This window comes from Tinamus guttatus, unplaced genomic scaffold (assembly GCF_059628265.1).
Source record: "Tinamus guttatus ecotype Peru unplaced genomic scaffold, ASM5962826v1 Tinamus_guttatus_pri_ptg000652l, whole genome shotgun sequence".
NCBI classification, from domain to species: Eukaryota; Metazoa; Chordata; class Aves; order Tinamiformes; family Tinamidae; genus Tinamus; species Tinamus guttatus.
In genome coordinates, this window is record NW_028289186.1 from 3,167,247 (window position 1) to 3,191,401 (window position 24,155).

Below are 24,155 nucleotides of genomic sequence, written 5' to 3' on the forward strand. Positions count from 1 at the left end.
TACTTCAACGGCTGACTTTTGGTTAGTATAACTTTAAGTCTGTCTTTCCTTGAGTGTCACTTTCCTAAAAACAGATGAATATTTGTCTGATAACTCTTTTGTCCAAATTTACTGTGTTTTAGAGACAGCTGTGGCTGGAGATGATGGTGTCAGAATGGTCTGCATAATCTCTGCTCATCCTAAAGTTCAGGGAATCATTTTTATTGTTAAACAGAGGCTGGCTGTAGTCTGTCCTAGATGGAAATATAATGAAGCTAGTCCAAAAATGACTGTTCAGCAAGATACAACACTACATTTGACTTAATTATGAAACTGGAAAGGAGGTTCAAAGCGCAAAGAGGAGCAATCCAAGGGGTTTTTATGTCTTGCTCCCAACAGTCTGGAAGCAGCTCACTCTGTGGCAAAAAGAAGCTTGGACCTTTTATCTATTTGTCTGCAGCTACTGGAGCAGATTCCTTGTCTCCTGCAAACACGGTCTAGTGTTCATCTCAGAATTAGAAAAGAAAGTAGGACTGAAATACTAACTGCTGTGCATGCAGTTTATTGAGAACATGGTGTAGTGGGGAGAGAAAAAATCAGGCTGAAATGACTGTGTCAGGACAGCCTTCTCAGCGCTCTCTTACATTCTAGCCTTTGACAGAGATTTTACCTGTTGGGCTGTGAGTAGAAATATAATTCGAGAGAGCACGGATCCCATCCTAGCTACTGCTGAAAAGAGCCAGTTTTGCTCTCAGGACCAATTACAGAAAGATTGTGCTTTAGGTTTGTAGTTCATTTCCTTGCCTGGAGACAACAGCTATTTTCTGAGCCACAGACCCTGCATCAGCAGTTTGTATTCCGACACGGACTCAGGCCTTGTGCCATTAAGGAGCACAATATACTATTAATATTAATTTAGATTTTTTTTTTGTTCTTATTATTTGGTAAAAGCTCTTTTTCTTATAGGGTTATGCTACTAACTCCTAGCATTTTGCTTTTTCTCTTTTCCATGCCTCAGCAGGACTTTTCTCTGCCTGCGTTGTCTTTTATTTGCTTCTGCATTTCCTGCTCCCCATCACTTGCCCCTGCCAGCCCAGCAGTGGGATTCTGAGAAGCTGCTGGAGACTGAATCTTTACAATAACTATAGCATTTTTCCTGTGAAATTGATAACTAATCCAGGATTGTGCTAGAGACCTAAAATTAAATTTAAAAGCTGTTCTTTGGCCTGCAGTGGGCACCCTGTGGTTTTAGAGAGATTAATTTTCACACTAGTATAATGAGGAAAATATCCTTATAGCAGGATTCATTAAGAATTGCTTAAGCTGGGTAAGCTGTGTCCTAAAGGTAGCAGAACAAGGAACTAATAAATATATACACTTAAAGTCCACCTCTGTATAAGTCTAGAACATTATAACTCAATAATAAAAATTACTGAATATCTGGGGGAGGGAGGAAAAAAGCCCAGTCCTGCTTCAAGTAGATAGTTGCACTTCAGATGGAAAGGCACCGTGAGCCTATTCAGAATATTCAGAAATACTGAATATTGCCATAAAGCCACTGCAGCCACCACAGTGATAACTTCCCATACCTTTACAGATACTACCTTGCTGGTGTGGTGTGTGCTATGTCAGGCTGGGTTTGCACAGCGGGGAAGGTCCTCAACTTTTGCCCTGCTAAGTACATGTTAAAAATGCAATGAATGCAAAGGCAATAAAACACATACAATGTAGTATGAATGCCTGATGCCCATGAGGCTCCTGGAGAGCTGGTAGCTCTGGAGATGATAGCTCAGGGGATATAGAGGGTGGTGAACAAGAGTAAGCAAACAGGATAATGTTTTGCTGAAAATTCGACCAGGGCCAAATTGACAAATCATTTCCTACATGACAACGACAGTGGGATTCATGCTGAAGTGGAAAGTTTAGTGTTTTCCTGTTGGATCATGTAGATTCGTGGTGTGTGTGCAATGTTGACTGCTGCCTAAAATGCAAAAATGAAAAAGAATGAAAACCTAGCAGAGCAATCTAGCTGTAACAAGTGGAAACAATATGCATGAGACTCTGGTTTCTAGTCTGGAAGGGCTGAATGCAGTGAAAGATAACTGTAAGCATTACACAACAACTCACGTACTTTGGGAGATCTAAACTACAGCTTGAAATAAGGTGTTATGTAACAACACAGTGAAGTCAAACAGCAGTTCTGAGCTGAAAAGTATTGACCTTACTGTGGCCAGGGTGGGAAGAGGGTTGGGAAGAGCAGGGCCCGTTGAGTGTGTAGAGGAACATCTGGTTCTACACAACCTCTGCTCTGTCTTTTGAGAAAGCTACACCTGTCACCAGGCTTCAGCTTCTCCATATGAGAAAGAACATTTTTCCATTTGTATCTCAGTGCTGTTTATTTGGATTTCAAATTCTCAAGAGCACATATTGTCTCATCTTTATATTTAAATGTTATGTAGTACAGGCAAGAGCTATTTCTGCTATCCTATAAATATGCTGAAATTCTTCACCAGAATTGAGGCAGGGCTCAAAGGTCTACATCTACCTTTATGTTTTGGGACACAGGACACACAGCAATTTGGATTGTTTGACACCTTTTTTACACTAATACAGACATAATACTTGCATTTTTTTTTTCTAAAGAGTTATATATATGGTGTTTGTCAGGAAAAAAATGTAAGACAAAAGTTCATAGAAAAGTCAGCCTATTTTTAACATTAACTGTAGGCTTGCTGCCTTAACCTAAGCAAGTTGAGAGGATTCCTTAACACTTTGTAAGATGCTCCATAGGCACAGAGGAGGCATTAAAATATAAAAGAGATTTTTTTTTTCTTCATAACTGAAGTAGCAAGCTACTGATAGTAGCTGCCTCCTGAAGGAAATTCATTCCAGAGGAATTGAGAGAGCTGTGCCTTTTACTTATTTCCTAACAACTGCATTTTCCTTGAGCACTTCTATGAAGCAAAATACATGCCTGTATCCCATCTGAGAGCGGGGAACAAAGAGTTAATGAACAATTATCCCAGGTGGCTGAACACTTGAGTTGCGGTAAAAGGCTGTAACATTCGTTTAGCTCCTGTGCTGGTTTCTACCTGTCAGCAGCTCCTGATATAAACTCTACGGGGAATAAAAATGAGCTTGCTCAGACCAGAAGCAGCAAGCATCCTTAGGAACTTTCTGATGCTGCATTAAAGCCCGGGGTCCAGTCTTATTTTTGCCATTTTTAAGAGGCTTCTGAAACCTCAGTGATGTATATATGGTCTTTGCTGCTTCCTCTGGTGTTTCATTCACTTGATTCTGTCAGTGGAATATGGATGATGAAAGCAGCATTAGATGCATCAGCCCAGATAAAGGTAAGGGGGAATTTTATTTTAACCACTCTTTTGAGTAGATTGAGTTACACTGTAGAGAAAAGCGTAGTTTAGGCAGCCTTCTTTCTTGCTTATTTTCTGTTATTCAGATTTTGTTCAAGCATAAAGCAGTTTCATAAAGGAACCTTTGCTGTCTCATACCTTTGTCTCCTGTCACCAGCAAACCTTAAATAATACATGTATCTCCAGTGGCTGCTTCTTCCTGCTTGAAAAAGTGCAAAGGAGGCACCAGTTATGTCCATAGCCTTCATTTTTGCTCGCTTAGGTAGATAGCTGTCATTATAAATAAAGGCTTTCTGTGTTTAACCATAGACCTTTTGCTACTCAGTTATAAAGTAGAAAAGGGACTCCAATACTATTGTGAACCAGGTGGGATATTTTTAATTTTTGTAATGCATGATTTGATTTTAATTAGATACAATTTCTGCTATACTCTCAAACAAGTTCATAGAAACCGTTCAGATTGAACTTGCCCCTGGTGAAGTTGTACAAGGGTGAATTCAGTCCTCCCTAGGAACTGTATAATGCTGTTTTAACTAGGCTCAATAAGTTATCCTTAACTTGGGCTTAGAGGTCTTATCTCCTGTGTTGATGGCTTCTTGAGAAATTAAAATAATTAGAAAGGAACTCTCAAAAAAAACCCTCTTGGTTTATTTTCTAAAAGCTTTATCTTTTAGTTGCTTTATTCGGGAAAAATTCCAAAAAGGACACAATCGTACTAACATATTAATTTAATGAAGTGCCTAGTTGCTTGTCTCATTTTCCAATACTGTATTTTATGCCCATTAGCCATGTAATTTTGCAATAGTTGTACTGTAATTAAAGAGGTCTGATTTCACTGTATGCAGAAAAGCTTTATGCTTTGGATGCTATTCTACTTAATACCTTCATGTACATTAGCAGCCCCAACTCTCTGTATTTTTAGCTCCTAGACTATTACAAGGCACATGATCACAAGTATCTTGCCCGCTCTGCTCACTGAAGTTCACTTCCCTTTTACAGCAATAGCCCTGGAATATCACATGTTGTAAAGAGAAAAGAGTCTTTGTTTTGTTACCCAACATCCTTTCAACTTAGCACTAAGTTCAGCTTCCAACTTCTGCACAGACTTACAGGTATCAGAGAGGCTCTCACATGATTATCCCCCTGGTGAATCATCCCAGTACCAGTTACCTACCTTAGTTCTGTGTTTGCAGCTAGGAAAAGCTGAGATCTAGATGTAAGGATGTTCACAGACTGTGTTTCTACCAGAGGGTGTCATTCTAAGCTAGCTGATTGAAGCCTTGCAACAAAGAGAAATAGGATTTTAATAGGATTTATTAAAAGAGCAGAGATTCCATGAGCTTGAAGCCACAGGCAAAGCCATTTAATGATGTTTCCTCCTAAAGGATGGCTGCTTTCCTGTTAGCATTTATGGTATTAAGAGGAAATGTGGTTCTCCTCTCACTAAGGCGTAGAGCAGTGGTGGTGCAACAGAAGCCAGTAGTTCTTAGTACATGAAAGCCTCTAAAATTATTCATCTGATATCCCTGTTAAAAGAATTATAATGTGAAAGGTTGTAATATAATAGCTGTCAATCCTTTAGTATTCTTTGCCTGCTTCACAGAGCTCGCTCTGCAGAAAAGCCACATTCATCAAGGTTTTGTTGTCATCATAGTATCATTAGACTTGCATTAGAGTAGCTTTTGTGTTGGAGCTGAGGATAAAGTATAACAATTTTGAGGACCAAAGTCAACAGAGCTTTTGGGGTTCAGGATGACGGGCCTTGTGCTTTGGGCAAAGAAGGCAGGAAACTTAGAATTATAAAAAATGTTTCTCTATTCCTTTTACCAAGCCTAATCAAAGTGACTTAAAAACAATGCTAGTTGCCTGAGTGATTAAATCAAGTACTTTCTTTACCTGTGCGAACTAAGTCTGGAGCTGCTGAATATACAATGCAGTAATTACTGATCTGCAGTGTGCTGTCAAGAATGGGATTTGTTTTTCTACGGGTAGAAGAAATTGAATCCCACACTAAATTTGTAAGCAAAGATTGAGAGTAAAACACAGTTTGTGGTGATGCTGTGATGATGACCAGTATCCTGCATTTCAGAAGCAGATGGCTTTTCTTAACCTCTTTCAAAATGACTTTTCTTACACCAACTTTGCCTTAAATTCCTAAAGATGTGTTCATAGAAATCCTTCAATAATGTTGATGGATTTCTTCCCATCCAACCTGCCTTAATCTCCCTTTCACTGTTTGTGACCCATGCCACTGAACAGATGGTAAAGTGCTGAAAGATCTTTAAAGGTAAAGAGTTTAAGGTCTTATTTTAATTGAGTATGGGGCTATTTTCTTATACAAGATCAGACACTGGAAACAAGGTGACCTTAGAATGAATTTTATGTAGTCTGTCTTTGAAAGAAATTTTAAATCTTTATTTTAGGCTGACATTATTATACACACAGTTTTTAGCAAGTTGCTAACATAGTTTTTACATATTTTTACTAAAAGTATCTTAAAAATTGTACTTCCTCTGACAAAACTGGCTTCAGAACTTTTAGTAGAGTTCATTAGTAGGCTATTGTTTTATTTTTAATAATAGAAGGCAAAACTGTATAAATATTTCAAGGGTAGTGAATGTTCTAAATGGAAAATGGATAATAATATTTTTACACTGAGAAAAGAATTTGATGAAAATATTGAAAATTTCCAAGCCTTTGCATCCTGTTTATGTGGGAGGACGGCGTGAAGGTTCTGGTTTGATAGCTTAGGGATAAATCCATTGTAAACCTAATGCTTCATTGGTAAAATGTGTATCAGAATCTTAATACATTTATTAAACAGTCTTCCTTAAGGCACAACCTACTTGAAGGCTCAAAAGAAAGCCTAATACTCATTTAAATAAATAATTGCATCAAAATTTTCAGAAGAGCTAAAGTGGTCTGAATGCCGTAGAAGGAGACAGATCTATTATTATTACATTAGTGCTTACTAATAGGTCTCAGTTCCACAAATGTTTATTCATATGAGTAAAGTAACTTAAGAGATTTCAGGATCAGCACTACACTTAAAAGCTATGAATTTTTAACCAGCTTTGGAGAGCCCTGGCAATGTTCATCTTCGCATTTCCCCAGTAAAGCCGCCCTCGCGGGGCTTCCTCGTTGCGATCTCCAATTCTGGAGGGGCAGAACAGAACATGCCGTGTTGCAGCTGCTGCTATTTCTCCAGATGGAATTAGTGGCCTGGTAAATTGCCACACACCAAAGGGATGTATAGTACAATTAAATGCATCTTTAGGTCCGCATTTGAGCACTTGAGAGAATGCAAAAATGGTAAATTTTGGATCGTACTGGGTGAGAAATGGGAGCTAGTGAACAGCACAGCTCCCACCTGCCCCGGGGAGCGGCAACCCTTTAATCTTGAGTGAGGATTAGGGTGCTTAGAGTTGCTGTCCAGATGGTCTAGCTGTGGGTTGCAGCCTACAGCTCTGACTGGATCCATGGCAAAGGTCATTGGAATGGGAATGGTGGAATTAAGGAAAAGGCAGCTTATAAGCAGCTGGGATGATGTTGTGGCCCAGCTGGTCATCCTGGTCATCCACACGCCTTTTGAGCCTATGAGCGTTTGTGTGGATGCAGGAAACTTGCTCATAAGCCTGCTTCTATCTGAGCATTTTCCTTAGGGTTTAGCAGAACCATTCAGAAGTGGTGGTTCTAGTGAATTCTTAATATAACTGCTGCGGAAGTTATATTCAAATGTTGTCTATACTGCGTCATCGTATACTCACCATATCCCTCCTCTTTCAACATGGTCATCCCAGCAGCACAGCCAGCAATTCCACGCAGACGTGTGGCACTGCAGACAGAGCCAGGGAAGCTCTAAGGCAACTGGCTCCGGCAGAGGAGAAACCTGGAACTTGCTGTCTAGACGGTGTTGCTCCAGGCTCTTAGGAATAGGCAGCATTTCTTATGGGGGAAGAAACACTAATCACACATTTAGAAGTGTGATTACACATTTAAAATCCATTTCGTTTTATTTTGCATTCATTAGGAGTAAGAATTCCCTCTGGGAAGCACACATCTACTTTATCTACGATGGTATCTGTGTTAGGGTTAATACATATATCTCTAATTGCTGCCCATGTGTTTATTTTAGGATCAGCCTCCTGTGATGAGGTTAGCTGGCTAATCTGGTAAACTGGGTCTGTAGTGTAAAGTGTGTTCATTCAAGGATAAATAGCTGTGAAATTACAAGTATAATCCTTGTGGATTTACGAGTCAATTACGGTATCAGGTCTGTAATATCTAGTGTCTCTGGTGATCAATACAATGCTTTCCAAAATGTTTTCCATGACCTATTCAACTGCTAGAGAGCTGAAGTATAGAACGTGTGTCTGCATGCTCATAGCTGCTGTTTTCAAACTTTCGGCTACACCATAAGCTTAATTTATCTTTTGTTTTGCTTCTCTTTTATTGTCTTCTGAGTGAAACCTAATATATGGTGAGCATGAGAGAGATCAGAATCTGGCCTATGTGTTGAAATCTCCTGTACTGAAATTTCTGGGTTTTTCTTTCCTACTTTAAGGACTGCAGCTGTTTCTCTATGCACTGTAATAACTTCATAACGCTTTTCTAAAACATGCAAGTTGGTTAATTATAAATCTGTTTGCCCCAGGATGCTCTCCGTTTTGCTCACTTCCCACTATATCTTGTACAAAATGCTCTTTTTTTTTTTTTTGCATGCTGGAGTCATTTTTGCCCTCTTAAAGTCTGGATATTTTCTCTAACAAGACTTTCAAGAGTCCAACACTATTCTTCAAGTCTCTTCTGAGTTATGCTTTTGGCTAAGCCCCATGCCAGCCTGCAAAGTCAAGCATTGTTCTATTTTAAAATCTTTTTGTGGCAAGAAAAGCCTTTGGTACCATCAAAGAATAATAAGTTTCTAAAGTGCCATAGAAAGAAATCTTTAATCTGCATGTTGTGTCAGATGAACAAAATTTTTGTAAGGATGTCAAGTGAGGCTAGAATAGAAACCCTTTTCAATAGGCTTATATCCTAAGCACTTCGGCTCAATATGCTTAGGGAAAACAGTTGGAAGAGGGAATATGTCACATTTAACCCTTTGTTATTTCCTATTTCTTCCCCATGCTGTTGCTGAGTATCCAGTCAATCAGAAAAATGAAGGAGCTTTTTGAAATATGTTAATTATATTTCTTGATTTATGTGATCCTCTACTGAAGAGGCCTGAAGGACAGATTGATAGTGTCAACTAAGGATTAAAAGAATAGAAGCTTTCTTCTTGGCTGGGCCCTGGCTTACAAATTTAGCTTTAATTTTAACATCCTTTTCTAGTGTTATAAATCACTGACATTTCTCTGTACTTGAGTAAAAAGTAGTGTATTCAATATTCAAAGTCCTGCTTGTGTGGAATTCTGCGCTGTGGACATACCTAGACGTAGCTGCATTAAAAGGTATGATTTATTCTTCTTTTCCTTTCCATTTGTCTCTGATTTGTATCACATAAATGGTCAATGCAGAATCTAGGGTGTCTTTGCAAAATTAGTATTGAATTTTAAAGGCAGTGCATTTTGCTGCTTGGCACAGAGTGAAATATGTTTGCAGGTGTAACCTGGAAGACTGCATACAATCCGTGGCATTGAGAAGGAAAGTGCCACCAGGATGGGAAGGGTGGCTGAACAACCGCAGCTCTTTCGGGTTAGAGCAAACGTTTGCAGTAACTGGCTTCTTGTATTTGAGCCCTGGAGTTTAGTTCTATCTCCCTCTTTGTGAGACACAGCAATGTTGTTCTCCCCATTTTAGGACTAAGTAGTTTGCCATCATCTCACTGTATTGCTCTTGAAAGATGCATTAAGAGAATAGAAGGCTCGTGTGTGTGTGTGCGAGCAGCAGAAGCGGCGAGGGGCACGTTGCAGCCGTATCACTGTTTTTTACCCCCAGTCCAACTTGGCTTTTCTTTTGGGTAACTTTATGATTCACCTCTGAGGCCAGGTTAATATGAGAACATTGGACATAGATAGTGGAGTAAATGATTTCTATCTGAGAGGTAATGATTTTTAAAATTAAAGTTCTTTCAAACTGTGAAAGGAGAAGTGGGATGTGTTTAACAAATGTGTCTTTTTGCGAGCAATTTGTGTTTAACTGAACAACCTAGAAACGTGTTAGGGCGCTTGTATGGATCACAGATAGCGAGAACAACTGCACGTTATACCTCCAATTTACTGTAGATTCAGAGGTGTGATAACATAAATGTTAGATTTACACGTTTGGAGTTTACTGCGTGCATTTCAAAGGGAGTGCGATAGTCATGTCATGCTTTTTAAAAATTCATACTTGCCTGCTTTGATCTCCTGTAGTTTTGAGGCACTCTGAGTGCTCCTGGCTTCCATGAACAGCACTAGTTCTGCAGTGTGGCTGACTGCTATCCGAAGCATCTTGCTTGCCTCCAAATGAGCTGTGAGGTCACAAGCTAATTTAAGTGGAAAATAAATGATTTTGTTGTTGTTGTCTTTTAACCTTCTTATTTTCTATGGCCATAACACGTGTCACCTTAATCCCTTCACTGGATAGGCCAGAACTGCAGCTTTAGGATTAATGCTTATAGTGGATTTAGGATTTCAAGCAGACATGTGTTGCTGGGTTTGCATTGTATCTATTTTTTTTCTGCTTGGAGAGAAGAGATCTTCCCTTTGTCAGAGATGCCGTTTAAAATATTGAGGAGAATCTTCTGAGAAAGGATGAAGACATGCACAGTGATTTTTGAAGAGATGAAGATGTGTACAATGATTTTTGAAGAGCTGTATGGGAAGAAAATGTCTTTTTTTCACAGACCTGGAATGAGAGTGAGGAGCTTAAGCACCTGGCGAGATTTGCAGTGAAAAGCAAGGGTGCAGAGGGGAATGGGCTATGCTCTGTCATCTTTGTGTTTATTTACAGCAACAGACAATATTGGTGTGTTTGGAATAGCAAGGAGAGCCCTCAGGAAGAGTGGGGCTTGCAGGTTTGCTGGGACACAAGGGGCACCTCTGTAACTGCTCCTCAGGAGGAGGAAGCCGCATGCAGAATCCAGCCGGGAATTGATAAAACATCTTGGTGGCTGCTCGGAGGCTGGGATGTAGCAATTGGAAACGGAGGATCGTCCGGAGGCTCCTCCATCTGCCAGAAAGAGCCACCTGGGCCCGTCTTGCCCTCCAGGACTGTCTGCGTCCATCATGCATCATCCTAAAAATGCTGAACTGTGACCCGTCTCGTCCTCCAGGACAGACACATGGTACCTCACACAGAATAAGAAGGATTTTGCTGGTATTTTTTAGTTTAAAGTTGGATGTGGGAGAAGACCTAAGTTTACAGTGCTAACGGCTCTGCAACAAGCTGAAAAATACCACTGGATTTTTGAAATCATCGATTATCTTGAAGTGTTTTTTCCTAATAATATTTCTATGCTATTAAGTTGAAAACTTGCAACTACTGAATTTTGATCACGGGTAAGGCCTGCAGAGCTTGTGCTCATTTTTAAAGCTGCCATTTGTCTCAGTTATGGATGCCTCAAAATCTCCTTTGCTTCGAAGTAAGTTCTCGATTGCCCACCTGGCTGAAGAGTTTTTCTGGGTTGGGGGCAGCATCGTAGCTTCTCCAAGATGGAAAATTGGTCATATTGGTAAGCCACTGACTGAATACCTGACCCTGTAATACAAAATGCAGTAGCATTTTTAAAGTTTTTATGTTTAAGTCTTGTTTAGAGACAGTTTTATCTAGCAGTATCGGGGGTAGAGAAAAAGAAAGTGACAAACAGCCCTAGTCTTGTGTTATTTTACTGTTTTACTGGTTGATAGTGCAGTTATATTGCTTTTCAAGAACCTCTGAATTACATTTTTAATTTATTTTCCTTACTACAGAAATACGAATGCAATGTTGCAAAACTTGGCATGTGCTGACCTTCAGAAATTTTCTGTCCTTTTCCTTCTACACACTCAGATAATTTGTCTGTCTGGTCTTAGTTGTCATGATCTGTAAAAACTCTCAATTCTTTGATTTTTTTTCAATATAATGTTTGTTTAGTTTTCAGTCTTTGTAATTACTATTTAAAAATATGTCTGTTGTCTTCTTCCATAGCTATATCACTTGATTTTTCTGGAAATTTGTTCTAAATACTCATTTTCTATGGCAAAATACTTGAGCTTCACTAGCTAACTGAGAAAGGTTTCTTTGATTCATATCAGCCTTTCTCTTTCATTGGTGATAAAAGCAGCAAACCTACCTGGCAGTGCCTAGGTCTGGGCAATGTTCCTGTTCAGGAAAAGCATCTTAATTGCTGTCTTTGTGCCTCTCATCTCCAGTAAAGTATCCTCAGTGGCCTTGATAAAATCACCCCTTACTCTGGAAGCACTTTTTTGTCCTACTTGTTTGCCACTTTCACCAAGCAAAGATCTTTTTTAATGAGGAAGTCAGAGGTACAGATCGGAATTCTTGCAGAGGCTCAGAAATGCCATCCTGCCCCTGTATCCAGGTGGCTGATTTAGTCTCAGCTGGGAGAGATGGAAAGGTGACAGACTGACCTCAAATTCAGCCCTCTACTTTCCACAGGATTTAGTGTCTTTTCTCCCATTAACATCTCCTTCACTAATGATTGAATGCTCTAATGATAGGCTGGGTCTTAAATTCTGCCTTGTATGCAGCAAGCACTGTCCCAACTGTTCTCGTCAGAATAAAATGGAACTTTTCTCTTTCAAAGTTATTTTAAAGATTCTTTTCTAATGGGAAGAATAGTGAGAGACTTGAGTCGGTGAGAGCAAATAAGTGGGAGAAAGTTTGTGCCTTAGTAATAATAAAATGGCTTAAAAATATGTAGGAATGTAAAAACAAATGAAAATTAATGGACATAGACTCGGGTAAGGTCTGTATTTGGGCTGGATCCTGACATAATGATGTGATTCTACCCACTGGGTCTCATCTGTGAACGCTGGAGGCTGGGAATATCCCAGGTGAACTCCTGACCGTGCCAGTCACTGCAGGGCAATATTGTGGTTTCTGTGTGTTTGTGTGTGATGGGGTAGGAGGGGTTCCCCTTTTTTCTCTTTTTTGAGGGAGGACAGTGGGGAGTAGAATCCATTCAGCAAAGAACAGACCAGGTTTTATGTAAGAGAAAACTGAACTTGAATCTTCCTGCCTGTGTTTGTGTTATAAAGGGAAGAATGTACTCTGCATATATTGTTTGCCTCCATTGGGAGCCATAGAGTGGTTATTAATAGCAATATGTTTGATTCCTGAGGCAATATGTCAAATTGGAATTTCTACAAATGCACTCCTTTAGCATAGGTATCTGAGGAGCAAAACCAGCTTTTTTTGCAGGCAACAGTGAATGTCAGAGCTGCTGTGATTAGAGTATTACTTATGGAATGTCTTCAGGGCCAGAAGTGGCATTCTGGGAGCTTTTGTTGTGAGAGTTGTTCGGCAAACGCTCATGGAGCTTCTTCAGGCTCACAGAAATCAATTGTGTAGTTTATATGCAGCATTTTCAAAGTGCCTTCTCATTCCAAGTCCTTTGAGCTGCGCAGAATTCCCTTTACACCAAACTGGGTATATTCATTTTTAAAGGATTGGATGCCTCCTGTGTAAACTGAGACACAGTATTCCTCACAGAGAAAAGTGGAACCTGACAGTTCTTTGTCTATTGATGAGCAAACTACAGATGAAAAAAAAAAATCTGCTGAGACTTTTAAAAAATGTGGGAATTATTACTGCTTCCTGGGATTTGCTGTGCTGAATGTCTGTCAGGTGCGGGAGTCCTCTGCATATGGGACAGCTGCTTTGTTTTGGAACAGGTTGCCCTTATAGAATATATACATCGGAGGGGTTACTCTAGGCTCACAAGCGTGTTGCGTGTTCCAGGGACCCTGAGGGAAATAAGGTTCCGAAAGCTGTTTTCCTCTCCGTATAGTATTTAATGAGTGGTAGTTTTGAAGCACACAGTGAGGATGCATTGTGTCAGAACCTGTTAACAGAGCAGAGCTCAGCCAAGATGTGTTTTGCTGGGCTTCTGACTTCTTTAAACGAACTGACTAGTGGCAAACAGTGTGACATTACCTGGAGCCATATCAGGCTGGGTCATGAATGTTTTGACAATTCTGATCCAAATCTAAAGATGTTCAACTGATTCCATTCTGCCCTCATGTGCTGAAATGCTCTGACTCCTCCACACATGTACAGCAACTCCCAGAACTCCTCAAAGACCATGGTACCTCTGAAGCATAAATAACCAACTGAGATCAGAACGTGTGTATAACTAAGTATGAAACTGTGACCTTTTTCTTAAGGAGAAATTTTAGGGGTTTAGAAGTTGTGCATTTTTGTTACATATTGTTACCCTAAGGGTTTTTAAAGTCACTATAAATGTTAATATAAGCAGTGCATGACTACCTTGAGTTGCTTGGCTGCGTCAGTCTGGTGTCATTAGACTTTAGGAGCAAAGTCTGACTTACCGGTATCACCTTATTTCTTTCTCCAGTGGAAAGATGTATGAGTTTGATGCAAGCTGGTACGCAGATGATCAAACTCCGCGGCAGCTCCAAAGGCCTGGTGCGCTTTTATTACTTGGATGAACACAAGTCGTGTATTCGCTGGAGACCATCTCGGAAGAATGAGAAAGCCAAAAGTGAGTGTCAAACGCAGAGTCCTTTTTCTGACCCATCCTAGGGTCTTGCTCTTTTATTAAGAAGTCAGCACGATGGATTTAATTTCCATTTGCAGGTGATCAAGAGGCATATCAACGTTGTACATAGCCTTAAAGGCTGTATATGATTTCAGGAAGATTAGTAGTTTATGAATATTAAATTGCTGTTAGCTGTGCAGGCTGCAGTAGTGTAACAGCTCAGAAATGAGTTGTGGAGAAACTCCGGAAAACTTGCAATCTCAATTTTGGGCCCTTTTTGAAATTTTTTCTGTAGGATTATCTGTCATTTTTCCATCCCTATAGCTTAGTTAGTTAGGTACCATATGATTAAAGAGCAATTTAGAGGTTTGTGTGGGTTTTTTTTGTAACTGTCAGAAGTATCCGCATAGGTCAAATGTATATCAGTTCCCTGTGTTTGTGGAGGCAGATTTTAAGCAATCCCTTTTGCTCTTGAAGTAATAATAATAAAGTTCACAATCAGCTCTCCTTTTTCAAGATGCAGAGATCTGCATTCTCTGTTCTGTCTGTCTGATCTAGAGCAAAAGGAGGAGGTTGTCATAATGTTCAGCTTATTTGCAATTATTTCCTTCTATTAACTTGTGCACTCCAAAGAAACTGTTTGAGAAGCAGTTATTATTTCATAGTCACAAGTTGCAACCAGGAATATGGTAGGGTTCAACCATTTATTTAATAGAAGCTGTTTAGAGAGATGTGTGAAACTGCATTGGCAAGGGAACAGCACAGGGAAGACAAGATGTCTGGTAACAATTGTGCCGGTGGGAGGAAGAAGACACCAGAAGCTGAGGGGACAGAGTTGTTCTTACAGTTTTCCCTTTATAAAGCAATCACATACTGGTTTTATCTTTATCTCTGAACATGATTCATGGTTTTGTTGTCTAAAGGGGATGTAAGTTTAAAAATATTTTAAGGAGCGTACTGGTTTTATGGTTAAACTTAAGGCTGAGTCTTGAAATTTCTGATCCCACCACTCTTACTGCCTTGTTTGTGTGACTTCTGACAATTCACTAAATTCAAGCTTTTTAATGTCTTTAATCATTTTCTCCAGAACACAGTGTCTGATCTGTGAAATGGGAATAATAGTTTTTTTTGTCATTTCCTTAGTTTTCATACAGATTGTCCATGAATACATTATGTACATTCCGTTTACAGTGGATCACATCTAGGCCAATAAGAAAAAGTTCTGATTTGCTTGTACTTGGCAGAAGCTGTTAATAAACTAAAAATACTGATTGCATAGTCTTAAGAAAGTAGAAGCTAAAAATACGATGCTATTACATTAGTATGCAGTTTGTCTCATGCCTCTGTCTTCTCAGGCTATAAAGTGTGGTGCTTGCTTAGACTAATTTTGTTCTAGATGCTTTATCTCTCTGTTTGCATTGTAAGGTATGGTCACCTATTGTGTCTTTGGCCAAGTAGCCATGTCATTCAGCAGTGGGATCCAAGGAGGTGATTTATTTGCTTCAAGCAAAGAGAAAGGGATTCCCTTTCTTTGCAGTCTTACTGTAAACCTGCCTGCATGAATATTCTTCCACCCTCAGTCACTAATGAGCCACATGCTTTATCCTTCCAGTCTCTATCGACTCTATTCGGGAGGTGTGTGAGGGGAAGCAGTCGGAGATCTTTCAGCGCTATGCTGATGGCAGTTTTGATCCCAACTGCTGCTTCAGCATCTACTATGGAGACCATATGGAATCTCTTGATCTAGTATCTTCCAGTGGAGAGGAAGCACGCACCTGGATCACAGGACTGAAATATCTGATGGCAGGGATCAGTGATGAAGACAGCCTGTCAAAACGTCAGAGGACCAGAGACCAATATCCTTCTATGTTATCTGAAAGAGGGCATCTCAGCAGTGCAGTTTTAAGTCTCAGTAACATTTAATAATATCCCTAGATATTCCATACACTTCCTTAACTACTGGTCAATGTGGTTGAAGCAGACTTTTGATGAGGCAGACAAAAATGGTGATGGAAGTTTGAGTATTAATGAAGTACTGCAACTAATGCACAAGCTGAATGTGAACCTACCCAGACAAAAAGTCAAACAAATGTTTAAGGTAAGAAATGCGAATGTATTGTTTCTTAAACCATAGAGTCCAAGTGCAAGGTTTGCTTAGAGAAAAGAGGAGAACCTGTGGTAATGTTATAAAAAACTCTTTCTATGTGTACTTAAGAAGAGATTGCAGACTTACACTTACTCTGTAGCTGAACTACTGTACCTAAAATATCATCAGGCTGCATCCAACCAATGAAGCTTTATTCTGATTCAGGAGTTTGTTTCAAGTGTCTTAAGACCATCACTGTGCAGCTGGATGTCTCATGGTCGTGCTGTTGTGTAATGCAGGAGGCTGATACGGATGATAACCAGGGCGTGCTGGGCTTTGATGAATTCTGTGCCTTCTACAAGATGATGTCAACACGGCGTGATTTGTACCTGCTAATGCTTACCTACAGCAACCACAAGGACTACCTAGATACAGATGACTTGAGACGCTTTCTTGAGATTGAGCAAAAGGTAGGACAAACTCAAGAAGAGACTTAGAGTCTGAGTGTGGATACCAGAAACCTGAAACATTGATATCCCAAAGCATCATTTACAAGTGGCCTTTTCCTTTTTCGCTTTCAAGCAAAGAGAGGGAACTTCAGAGGGAAGTAGATAAAGGCTCCTTGAAATTAAAACAATTTTTGGCACCTTATGCTATAATAACATCATACAAATAATCGTAAGGCTAGTCCAAACCTGTACAGAAAAACTCTGGTAATACTGAGTGAGAATAGTGACAATATTCTCTCTGAGTTCAGTATTTTAACGTCCTCTAATAATAAAAGTTGGTAAAATGGGAAGATACTGGGTTCTAAATAAAGCTTCTTATTTCATTTTTAAGCAGGGGAGTTCTTTGTGGATTTTGTGGCTTGGGTGGGTTTTGGCTGAGTTTGGAGGTTTTATTGTTTCTTTGGGTTTTTTTTTTTTGCAGTGGCTTTTGTACTTTTCATGATTAAGAAAATTCATTTAAGATGTACTGACTGCTTGCATTTTATTATTTTTTTTTTAAATATGTAAGAGAAAAGTCCTATTGCCTAGATATCCTTGGCATATTCTCTGATGGTTCTTACTGGAGGAGATAAGCTGTACTGGGAAGGGAGAAAGACAGACAAACAAAAGCTCTATAATTGGGCATCATGGTAAGATCTGTAATTAGTGAGCTGGTGGTTTCTCCGATATTATCTTTCTGTTTGCCTTTGGGGATGTGTTGCTATAGGAGAGGGAACTGCAGTCATATATATGAAAAGTGAGCAGCTACTTTTATTTCGCTCAGGAGAGTGTGAATGAAACAATTAGATTTTAATCTTGTGGGCTGGTATGACTATTTCTTGAATCACTCTGCTCCCACTACCTCTTTCTCCTGTAGGGTCTTTTATTGTGTCGTTGAACACGGTCTCTGCAGTTACATTTTCTTGTGTGTTCTTTTAGAAAAATCACATCAATATCTGCTGTCTTATTATTCATTATTCATTAGCTTGTTCCAAAGATGCTCTCTGTGACTTTGCTTTTGACTATGAATGTGTAGCTCATAGCAAGGCACTGAATTTATTATGTCCCTTTCTCAGTTATGTACTTAAGTACCATCTCAAATTGTAAAGTAGAAGATTCTGTTTTCTGAAGAGCTACTGATAATTGCCCATGGTTTAAATACATTTTGAGGCTACATGCTAGTGCATGGTAGGTATTCTCTTGGCTGAACACTTCCTTGCTGGAGCAGATCTTAAAGACTCTATTTTCTTTTTGCACCCATCTGAAAGAGGCACAATAATTTTAGTCTACCAAACCAGCTAACGTGCTATTATACAGGGTCCAGTAGGTAATAATAGTAGATAATGATAAGCATTATATCCAAAGTTGCTCATGAACCTGTGACATACTGCTCTTCAGAGACACTAATTCAAAGCTTTGAGCTTTACTCTGCAAATATTGAAGTGCACTTGTGGATGGTGCTTAAGGTTGTGCATGCACATTCAGCTAAATGCCAACAAACTATTACTGTGTTGCAGTAAATGCTCTCTTGAGTCTCTGTACTGAACTAGGGGTCTAGCCTACTTCAGTCACATTGGTAATTGTGTCCATCAGTCAATGCTGCACATAGAAGTCATGGTAGCGTGTTCTCTGACAGCTCGTATACATTTTTCCAAAAAGGAAATCAGGCTTGATATATTCTTTATTTAGTGGAATAAAGTAAAGGTTTCTTCTTTTTGCGTTTATGGTACATCCTGCTTCATAGATGGAAACCTTTATGGAAACAAGAATCTTTGGAATCAAGCTACCTCAAAATGAGCAGTTTTACTCCTGCGTTTCTATTATAAACACCTCTTGTCAGGACAAGCTTGCATCTTTCTGGTTCATGGTAATAACTTGGCAGTCTAGAAAATGGTAAGATGAGGAGTACCTGGATCATGAGGACTTCAGCCAGTGGAACAGGTTGCCCAGAGAGGCTCTGCCCTCAAAAGTTTCCAAGACCAGGCAGGATAGAGCACTCGATGGCCTGCCGTGACCTGATGGCTGACCCTGCTTTGAGATGGAGTTTGAATGAGATGAAGTTCCTTCCAACCTGGGTTCTTTTATAGTCCTATGAGCTCATATCTAGACACACGCAGAAATTTCTGAAGTGAGGGGAAAAAAAAGGATGGCAAAGTGCAGCCAGCTAGTGAAAAAGTGCATTGTCTTGACTTTGCCTCTTCCCTCTCACAATTTTTTTTTTTGAAAGTGCATGCCTGTAGTCATAAATCTACATCAGAGTTTCAAGAGTTGTCTAAGAAACGAATGAATAAAAAAGTCACCTTTCTCCTGCACTCATCATTTTAAATAAGTAGGATGCGTTTCCATTTCATTGGTCTATTGATCTTCCTGATGAGAGAGGAAAATGAACATTAGCCACAGGACACAAACTAGCTCATTTAATCACCAACAAGGATAATGCATTTCTGTAGGGCTTCTTCTTTCTCATCTAATACGCACAGGGAAAGTGAGTGTTCATTTTGTTGGTTTGAAGGTTATCAGCAAAGCAGACCTAAACAATGTTGTGGCAATGTTGTTACAGAGATGCAGTTGGGAAGAGTGTTAGGTTCTTTTCTTCCTCTTTTATTCGGTTTTAAATTACTACCCCAAAAGGCATTGGCCTTGTAGCAAATATGCTGGTGGTTTAGGTTCTGCTAAATGATGGTGTCAACCTTCATCAATTCAGCTAATTTAAAGGTAAACCCCTCTGGCAACAAGGTCTGAATTTCATATGTGCCATGTACAGTGTCTGATGGAAAGGTCTTGTTGGACCACTCAGGACAGGAATATTAAATAACAGCAGCAATAATTAAATTAAAAATGAATAATAAATGCCAGGAGTATTAAATACTCTTAAATTAAATAGTGTTTGCATTGCAATGCTTTTATAATTCAGTTTTAACAAAGGCATGGTATTTTTTTTTTATTCCTAACATCTCTAAACACATATTTTCCTTTCTGACTTAGAATGTAAAGCAATTGTGAAGTCAGCCGATTTTCTCAAGGAGCTTTCTGAAAGCAGTATCTCCTGACTCCCTCCTACCTTGCTAGTTATAAATGATTTTTCTATTGCATAAAGTACCACTATTTTGTTGTTTTATTCTGAGGTAAAAACCCTTTGACAATGCAAATGAGTCCTTTAATCCTACAGTAGAAGAAATCCTCTTGGTTTGTGACAAAACCTGTTCTATTTGGATGCTTTGTGTGCTTAACAACACTCTAATCAGATTTGACCTACAAAGCACAGCTCTGACTGTGTTTTTTTGGCTGTGATCGGGCAGCTGCCAATAGGACAGAATCTTTTCACCGAGCAATTTAGTTCTTATCTGACCTGACACTGATTGGCAGGAGTGAGAATCTCGCTGGGTAATTGGAAATCCTAGTGCCAGTATGGATAATCTGGATGGTTGTTGAACTGTATACAGAGCTAGGAGAAACTGCATTTGCTAGTTAACAAGTTCTTCACTTAATTTTTGCTGCTTTTATAGATGACCAGTGTGACTAAGGAGCACTGCCTGGAAATTGTCAGCAAGTTTGAACCGTGCTTGGAGAACAAGAAGGAGGGAGCTTTGGGGATTGATGGTAAGACGATTGGTGTAGCTGTTGAGAGGGATAACAGAGATTAAATGGTTGTGAGAATAACACATTTGTTTGCATCGTATGTAGTTAATCCTGTCGTATAAAGAATGATATTTTCCTCTTTTTTTTTTTTTGGCATATCTGTAATTTTGCTGAAGATCCTAAAGGTTCTTCTAGGAAATTGATGTTCCCTAGAAATTTGTTAAGGGTTTGGAAACAGTAGTTCTCCAAACCAAATATCACAGATGCTCATTGTGATAAATTTTTGAGATATAGTGTTATTCTTTTGTTCATTTTGCTTCACATGTTCATGAACATGTTGGTGAATGTAGGGATGCATTTTGGTGCTGGTCTCTAGGAAGGTTACAGCAACCAAGTGGATAAAAATGCATCATCTGTCGTATTATTCATTTGCAGGTTTCACCAATTACATGCGGAGTCCATCAGGGGACATATTCAACCCAGAACACTACCAAGTGAATCAGGACATGAGTTATCCTTTGAGTCACTATTTCATTACCTCTTCACATAATACCTACCTCACAGGGGATCAACTGATGTCTCAATCTAGGATGGACATGTATGCATGGGTGTTACAATCTGGCTGTCGTTGTGTAGAAGGTAAAGATCATAGTCTCCATAGCTTTGGCTCTCCTCTATAAAGGAAGAATCATGGTTTCTGCAGAAGACACAGTAATTAGTTAAAGGAAAAAGCCTAGTTAAAATGTTGTTTTCACGTCACAAGCAACAGCAGAAAAACAGTGCCATATAACAGATACATTTTATTGAATATGGGAATAAGACATAGGAAAAGCAGTCTTGCTTGTATAAATGATGGTAAAATTTTTTAGAGAGAGGATACTCCCATTCAGTATAATCTATTGGTGTATGTAATTATTTTAAGCATATTGCTACTGATTTGGCAAATAAGAGAGAGTTCTGACTAGGGAGAGCAGGGGAACTGGTATTTCTGTTAAGGGAAATAAAGTCATATGCAAAATATCTGCCACTCACCAATGAGCCTTGCTGTGAAATCCCTTCTGAATTGTAGAGCGTCTTTCAGAGGCAGTACCTGTCTGTAGTGCCCTGACCCTCGAAGTGTTTCCACAATTCTTCCTGAAATAATAATCATTAGCACTTGTTAAAGGAGATCTGTTTTCTTGGGACTTTCTCAGTTAATGGGAGCATCTATTCACAGTAGAATTTCAAGACCATGAAATTTCTTCAGAGAAAGGACATGAGGAAGTCCAGTGATAGATATGGATGAAGAGTGAGAATGAACGTATATCTATGTGGTATTGGATTCCTGAAGGGGACAGTAGGATCTCAAGGTCTTCCATGTCTTCTATACAGCTACAGATGTTACCTGTCTGATGGGTGTCGTTGTTTCTATTCTGCAGTTGACTGCTGGGATGGGCCAGATGGTGAACCAATTGTCCACCATGGATATACTTTAACTTCCAAAATTCTCTTCAAAGATGTAATTGAAACTATCAACAGATACGCCTTTGTCAAGAATGAGTATGTATTTGGGCTACCACCTTCTGAGTCTCATATAAGCTTTATGTTATAAACTGTAGTATAAACTGTGCTCTTAGACATACTTGTAAAGGCAGTAATTTGAAAACCTAGCCTATTACTGCATAAATCAGTCAGGCATTCAAATTCTAAATTACTTTCTATGAGGAGAAAGCCTGCAGAAAGAAGTAACAAGGCAGAATTGACTGAGTAGGGGACACTGTGTAGATAGTTGTGTGGCTCCCTTTATCCCAACCCTAAAAGAGAGGAGACTGTAACGTGTTTTGACAGCGAATATTTTTAGCAAATATCTGACAGTTCAGGCATCTATCTCTGGATGTGTGTTCAGTGATGCCAAGGTCATACTCGGATGGTTGCTCCGAAGACAGGTGGCAAGTCAGGCAACAAAAAAGTACAAAGAGATGGGAGCCTAATTGTGGAAAAAGCAGACTGCCCAAGAAAAACAGGATTTTTCTTTACATGCATGTTGCTCAGAAGATCAAGAATTATAAAATAAGAAATTTTGTAAAGCTGGCAGTACTATCAACCTCTCAAGAGTCAAAATGTTTGTGTTAATCTATCTCCTTTAAAAAAAAAATAAGCATGAGGGACAGTTCAGGGACAAGAACTGAAAGCACTGACTGCGTTTTGCTCAAGATTGGCTTGTTAAATTCTGGTGGAAAGTGGACATCAAGACTTGGTAGTGTAGTTGTAATGTTCTGGGGAAAAAAGCATCAAGTTAGAATGCAGAAATTTAATTATGACGATACTTGCTTCTGTCACTACCAGGTACCCCGTTATCTTGTCCATTGAGAACCATTGCAGTGTCGTTCAGCAGAAGAAGATGGCACAGTATCTTACAGAAATACTGGGAGACAAACTGGATTTGTCTTCGGTGCACAGTGAAGATCCTACCAAGCTCCCTTCACCAGCAAGTCTTAGAGGGAAGATACTGGTTAAGGTAAAAACCTATTTGTTTTTGCTTCTTCCCTCCTTTTTTTGTAAATATTATAAATTCTACCTCTTATAAGAGGACTATGCAGATACAGCTGTGTCATGCAACCTAGTGCTTTAGTGGAAAGTTTACTGTTGCTTTTGTCACTGACCACCAAGAGTTTTCTGGTGTGGGCTTTTACTAAAGTTGTCTACAAGCTGTCTATACCGTGAAATAGTCATTAAAGCTCCTAATAGCTGTGATAATGCCTTGGTTATTAAAAAAAAAAAAAAAAAAAAAAAAAACTGTCTGGTTCTTTGTGTAAGTTCTTGGCTTTTTGTATTCGCTTAAGTTTTACTCAGAATTTACAGATTTCTGTACTAAATGTTTGATCATTCTCCCATAAATTAGAAAATGTCATATCTTGCATTTTTTCCCGCTTCATTCTTTCTTGTTCTTTCTTATTGCTGATTCAGAATCCTGCATTAGGATCTTTGCACACACTAAACCTTAGTGTTTACTTATAATGTTATCATTTCCCTCTTCATAGGAATTACTATTGCTTTTCTCATGGGTGATGCCATTTTTTTCCTGTCATAGCAAGAGCTGCATTTTAACCTGTCTGTGCAAACATTGCATGTTCTAGGGGAAGAAGCTTCCAGCCAATATTAGTGATGATGCAGAGGAAGGTGACGTGTCCGATGAGGACAGTGCTGATGAGATTGATGATGATTGTAAATTAATGAATGGAGATGTAAGTTAAGTGACCATTCGAGTATATATATGCTTTTTATTGCTCGTCTATTACTTTCACCCTTTCCGCCTTTACATGGCATATGAATGCTTTCCATAAACCCATACCATGTGGGAGAGACTTCGATTCTGCATATATATCCTTAACTCATTCATTGATATCTGCATATCTTCTGTTGGGTCATTGCTTAACAATATGCAAATGAAGAAGTTGCTAGTTTTTTGGCGTTCTCCAGAGTAGTTAGTACTAGAGTAAATCATGCAGATAGTCCTTCTTTCTTTCTTTCTAAGACTTTTTCATCACTACTTTGTTTAATGATTCTGTTTTGTTTGTAGGCATCTGCTAATAGGAAGAGAGTGGAGAATATAGCAAAGAAAAAACTAGACTCACTGATAAAGGAATCCAAAATCCGTGACTGCGAAGATCCAAACAATTTTACAGTCACTACTCTGCCATCATCAGGGAAGGTTGCTCAGAAGTCAGATGTTAAGAAGGTGAACATATTTTATTGTACTTTACTTATTTGTAGAGTTGGCTGTTGGGTATTTTTTTTGTCCATTGTTAGCTAGTGCTATTATTTCATAATGATAATGTAATGATTGGTATTGTTTTCTTGTGGATGAATCCTTCAGGTTTTGTGCTTATCCTACCTTTAGATCTTTGAAAAAAGTTGATTGTGATAGTGTTTCTTTTTGTTAGAAATGTTGAGTATACAATAATCTGATTTATCACCTAAGCATTACTATTTCAGAAATACAGTTCCATGGCACATTCTGCAGG

The 24,155-nt window shown here is 39.1% G+C and overlaps 1 protein-coding gene across 1 annotated transcript in view; it reads left to right on the forward strand.

Moving 5' to 3' along the window:
• PLCH2 (phospholipase C eta 2) overlaps nt 1-24,155 on the forward strand; it is a 60,500-nt gene that overhangs the window by 18,504 nt on the left and 17,841 nt on the right. The window contains exons 2-11 of the mRNA XM_088536203.1: nt 13,855-14,001; nt 15,611-15,854; nt 15,967-16,096; nt 16,384-16,554; nt 20,079-20,172; nt 20,587-20,790; nt 21,570-21,690; nt 22,477-22,648; nt 23,268-23,375; nt 23,711-23,869. Of these exons, the coding sequence (XP_088392329.1) occupies nt 13,855-14,001; nt 15,611-15,854; nt 15,967-16,096; nt 16,384-16,554; nt 20,079-20,172; nt 20,587-20,790; nt 21,570-21,690; nt 22,477-22,648; nt 23,268-23,375; nt 23,711-23,869 (1,550 nt within the window). The remainder of the gene's footprint in view (nt 1-13,854; nt 14,002-15,610; nt 15,855-15,966; nt 16,097-16,383; nt 16,555-20,078; nt 20,173-20,586; nt 20,791-21,569; nt 21,691-22,476; nt 22,649-23,267; nt 23,376-23,710; nt 23,870-24,155) is intronic.